This window comes from Medicago truncatula, chromosome 5 (assembly GCF_003473485.1).
Source record: "Medicago truncatula cultivar Jemalong A17 chromosome 5, MtrunA17r5.0-ANR, whole genome shotgun sequence".
In the NCBI taxonomy this organism is placed as follows: Eukaryota; Viridiplantae; Streptophyta; class Magnoliopsida; order Fabales; family Fabaceae; genus Medicago; species Medicago truncatula.
This window is the reverse complement of record NC_053046.1, coordinates 28,970,192-28,975,404: the sequence shown is the minus strand read 5'-3', so window position 1 is coordinate 28,975,404 and position 5,213 is coordinate 28,970,192. Positions and strand designations below refer to the sequence as shown.

Sequence of the window (5,213 nt, the reverse complement as noted above, 5' to 3'; positions counted from 1 at the left end):
ATATATTCTAACATACAACTTTACGATCTAGCACAATTTTATTTTTTACTTAGTAGAAGAAACAATAATGGCCATTTAAATGTCTAAGTGTCTCATGAGTTTAACTCAGTTGATAAATGTATAATATATGCAAGATTCAAGATTCGAATCCTGGACAACACAAAAAAACGTCTAAGTGAAACTTTTGATTATTAAGACTTTTTACGAGAGCGTTAGCACAACAAAATAATATAATTTTACTTATCTTTGGACTAAACTTTTGATCATTAAAACCTTTTATGAGAGCGTTCACACAAAAAAATCATCATGTAAAATTCACATATAACTATAAGGTTCTTAATTCAAACTCGGATAAATACTTCAAACTTAACAATATCGATGTTTGTCAATTGTGTTAATCCTTAGATTCATCACAAACTCAATTTTATCTAAAATCAGTCGACTCAATTTTATTTTTTCTTAACACGAATCATCAATAATTTTTCACACTTTTTCTCTTTCAATTAAATAATTATTTTGATCCACTTCAATCAAGGGTATATGTGTCAATGCAATTCTTTCTCTCTATATAATTCAACTCTTCCACTCTCTTCTTGGTTACAGACACACACTTTCCACTTTGACTGTACTCAAATCACGCTTGCTCCCTCAAACTCAACTACTCTTTCACTTTCTCTCTCTTCAAACGCTTACCTTGTAAGTTCCTGTTTCCTTAACTTCATGCTCTTCTTTGTGTTCAATATATGTCATGTTTTCAATACATGTTCTTTATTTGTCTTGTAACTGTTTTTTTCTTTCTAAATTTGGATAAAATAATTTTATCAACTGAATCTAGTTTCTTACCTGAGATCTAGAGTGCAAATTTGTTTCCTTTGAAACTTTCAATGTTGTTTTACTTTATATGTTAATATTTTCATCAATTCATGAGTTATTCATCTCTTTAATTTTCATGTAAAATAAAAAACAGTTCATTTTTCATTGTAACTTGTTTTTCCTTTTTAAAATTCGCGTTTTTACTCTGATTTTTCTACTATCACTAGATTTAGAATGAACCCTAGATTTTGCCTTGTTTAGAAAGAGTTTGTTTTGCAAAAGATAGATTCAGTCAATGAAAGTATAAAGATAATTTTTTTCATCATTTTGGTATGATTTGAACTGAATTTGAAGCTGTTAATATGTTAAAATTGTTAGATCTCTAATATCAAAGTTTGATTGCAGGATTTTTAAAGGGTTTTCATCTGAAAGGAGTAGTGGTTGTGGCTTAATCTTTGAGGATAAGGAAAAAACAGCATGCGGTGGTTGTTTAGTTTATCTATTGATGTATACAGAAAAGTTATTTCTTTGAATCTCTATTGCAAAGTGATTCTGTAGCTTACACAATTTTCAACCCTTTCAATTTTCTAACACTTTTCATATTTATAACTTACCTCAATGGGATCCAATTTTTTTGTTGTTGTTCCTTGTTATGTTCGCCAGATCAGCTGAAAATTTAGCTACACCACTTTGTTTGAACCTTTTCTGTTCATTTTCATAGCATTTTTAGTCACCCTTTGCACATCGGTTTTTGTGTTTTGTTGAATTCATTTCAAGATCTGTTTCAACTGGTTTGGGGGTGTTGAGATTTCTGCGAATCTATTTGTTGTGTTTGGAACATTTGGGCTGTTCTATATTTGAAGGGTTGGAAAGTAGTTATGGTGTGCCAAGCAGCTAGTCAAACCAAATTTCGGGCTTTGAAACACGAAAATGGAACGGCAGGGTGCGCAACCATTATAGTTAGAGTTATAGCATGCTTTCAAACTCTCAGAGAATGCCAGGTTTGTGAATCAATCATTGAGGATAATTGGTTTTTTTTATTTTTTGGTTTTGTAATGTTTCAATTGTTCTCATCAAATTTTTGTTTTCGAATGTTTTGCAGGCTGAATATTTCCGTCAGTTACTTAAACCTGTAACGTAATTGTTTAGTTTTCCTTTGCTCTTTTTGGGTTAATCCGGTGGTTTTAGTTTTGTTTTAATCATTGTTGGCGTAAGAGAAACCAATAGTAAGAGATAGCTCTTGGTGTTTGAATCAAGTTTTTCGTAAGGTATATATATTGCATTTGTTAATTTCTTGTTTTTTCATTGAAATGTGTTTATAACTTTGTTTCCATTTATTTTATTTTTATTTTTATTAATGTCTATATGTTCTTAAATTGTGTAGGTGATTGTTTTGGTTGAATGGGAGAAAATTGTGGAACCTGGACGCCTCAGGTGCAATTTAATTTGCAATCACCCAATTTAAGTTCCTATTGTGCTCCCTCTGAGACAAGGAAGCCTGCTTTTGCAGCTATGAACCCGGGTATCAATATGAATATGATACCGAGGAATGAGGCAGCACCAGCTTATGGATCCTCTGCATCACCTCATGTGCAGTTAGGAAATTCTAATGAACCTCACGGTTGGTTTTATTGTTTGCCTCGATTTCGACAGGGTTTTACGAGTCCTCCAAACTTCACTTCGGAGGAGAAACTCCCTCCCGCTAGTCATTTGAAGGGTTTTAAGGAGGACATTGCACCCAATGGGGAATCGGGGTTCCCTCAGAAACAGTTTTTGGTCGTTGATCAAACGGGTGATCAAACAACTGTTATTTATAGTTCAAGATTTGGGAGCCCTGTTGAGTGTCTTGGTTCCTGGGATTCGAAATTGAATGGTTGTAGCAATTTAAATGGGAATGATGAACCCTCCTTAAGGAGAGATGTGAATCATGTGATTGAAGTTGGACCAACTTTTGATTATAAAGTTGATGAAAATGATAATCAAGGAACTGAGATTGAAAGTGAGATGCACGAAGATACAGAGGAAATCAATGCATTGCTTTACTCAGACAGTGATGGTTATTCTACTGAGGATGATGAAGTTACCAGCACAGGGCATTCACCCAGTACAATGACCACTCATGTCAACCAACAACCTTTCAGAATTGGAGGAACCGCAGAAGAAGTTGCTAGCTCCTCCCCTGGTAAAACAAAGAAACGTAAGCTATTCAATATGGCTTATAGTGATGTTGATGTGCAGTTTATGGACACTGCAAGCTCTCTAAAACGAAACAGACCCTTTGATCTCAACCGCGGTGTTGATGATGATGACGACGCAGAATCAAGGTGCTCGGGTAGCAATTACGGCAGAGGGTCACCTGAAATTGGTTCCTTAACAGGCCATAAGAAGATGAGAAAGGAAAAGATTCAGAATGTTCTAAGCATTCTGCAATGCATAGTTCCAAATGGTAAGGACAAGGAACCAATTCAGCTTCTGGATGAGGCCATACATTGCTTGAATTCTTTGAAACTCAAGGCTAGAGCTCTTGGACTCAATGCCTTGTAAATTATGGAGAATATCAAGTTACCTACATTATTTATTACTCAATACTTATAGGTTCATGTTTTAGCAAGAATAAACAAGTTATGTTCATGTTTTATCAGAAGAAGTATTCAGCAAAAGTTCTGAAGTGTGGTTTCTGAAATCAAAATATTGGAGAGCCTGAAACTGTGAAAATTCCACAAACATCCTTTTGAGAACTTCCTCAGTTAATTTGGAACATAAAATTCAGCTGTTTTGTTTTATGCAAGTTGTGTGTTATGTATGTATGAAGAAAGAGGGAAATACTCACACTCCTCCTACTCACCAAATTATGGCACAAAAAAGGAAAAAATGAATGATTAAGTCCATATCTTAGGGGTTAGAGAAAGTAGCACTAACGCAATAGCATGGGGGATATGAGCTGTTTTGAATGAGAAGACTAGTTGTTCCCTCAAAAACAAGAGTGCACGCCTCACACCTCTTGGCTGTCATGGGACCCAACTTCACTACCTCTTTTTGTATCCTTGTCATGTTCAATCCTTTTGTGGGTTTACTTTTTTCCCTCATGTGTGCAATTTATCAATCACTACCTAAGGCTATTAAGCACTTGCACCTTATTCCCCTTTTGTGAGAAGAAGACTGAGACAACTTTATATTGATGATGAGGGGACCCTTTTCATTCACTTCATGGATGCTTATGTGTTGGAAAAACACTGGTTTTTCTTTTGTTGTATGTTTTTTGTTTAGTGTGTATTATTGTAATACTAGTTAGTACTTATGATATCTTGGTTGGATGTAATTTAATGTGGTTGGTGTTACTGTTGTCCTTTTGCTTATGTATTTATATCGCATGCACGTATTTATTATATGAGAAAATGATGTATGGTTAAATATTTACTAGTTCTTTATTTAGATGAATTTTGTTTGTTACTTGTGTGTATGAAAAGTACTATCTTGTGTTAGATAAGGACATAATGGGACCACATGGTTGAATTATTTGTGTATGACATTTGTGAGCACAAAGAGAGAGAAAGGCATGGGGCGTGGTTGTGGTGAGTAGTCAATAGTCACGTTAGGTATCAAATAGAAGAAAGAATCTTGTACAGTTTCTTTAATTGAATTTAAACTCAATTCTGATTTTTTCTACAGTGCATGAGAATGGGAAGCATGCAATTGCTTTGTTCGTATTAGTTTGAATATTTTCTTTCTTTACTTTTTTGGGTAAATTACAGAAAGAGTCATTCATTTTTTTCCCTCCTTAACATTTGGTCAACTCAATTGAACTTTAGTGACATATATGCATTACATATTAAAAATATTTGAAGTTTTTTATTTAGAATTTTTGTTCTTTTATAACTTTTTTTTAAACACTGCTCTTATTACGCAATCGATAACTTAATCAGAAGAAGGTTACTTCAACCGAATATGTCTTTTTGCTCAGGTGGATGTGGTTCATAAGAGAATCTTGATCATGTGTTTTTGACTTGTGATTTTTTTGGTCAAATTTGATATGAAATTTACAATTGGCTCATATTAGTTTCAGTAAAGCCGGCTCATGTCAAGGATAACATTCTTGAATTCCGATCACTAAGTGGCTTCTAAAAGAACATTTGTTCTGCTTTTTATTTGATCTAGTTTTCTTGTGTTTGGATTATTTGGCGCATGAATGCTAGAATTTTCCAACAAAAATGTTTTCTAATAATCAGCTTGTAGATAAATTAAGCTACAATATTTCTGATGGAAGACAAATCATTCTAATTTTGCTTTTAATTAGCATATGTGGTAGCTTAATCTCCTTTTATGTTTGGGAGTTCATAATTAGGTTCAGTCTCTTTTTTGTTTTTTTAGCGTATCTACTATGTGGTTGTAACACTTAATAT

General features: G+C 33.7%; 1 protein-coding gene across 1 annotated transcript; it reads left to right on the top strand.

The window, feature by feature from the left end:
* Nucleotides 1-559: 559 nt before the first annotated feature.
* Nucleotides 560-4,230, top strand: LOC11433257 (transcription factor bHLH143). Its single transcript, XM_024783348.2, has 4 exons — nucleotides 560-696; nucleotides 1,219-1,814; nucleotides 1,916-2,081; nucleotides 2,198-4,230. The coding sequence occupies exon 4, from the start codon at nucleotides 2,215-2,217 to the stop codon at nucleotides 3,355-3,357; it is 1,143 nt and encodes a 380-aa protein (XP_024639116.1). The 5' UTR covers nucleotides 560-696; nucleotides 1,219-1,814; nucleotides 1,916-2,081; nucleotides 2,198-2,214; the 3' UTR covers nucleotides 3,358-4,230.
* Nucleotides 4,231-5,213: the final 983 nt, after the last annotated feature.

Coding starts and splice junctions, on each gene's coding strand:
- LOC11433257 (XM_024783348.2), top strand. CDS start 2,215: ATGGGAGAAAATTGTGGAACCTGGACGCCTCAGGTGCAATTTAATTTG.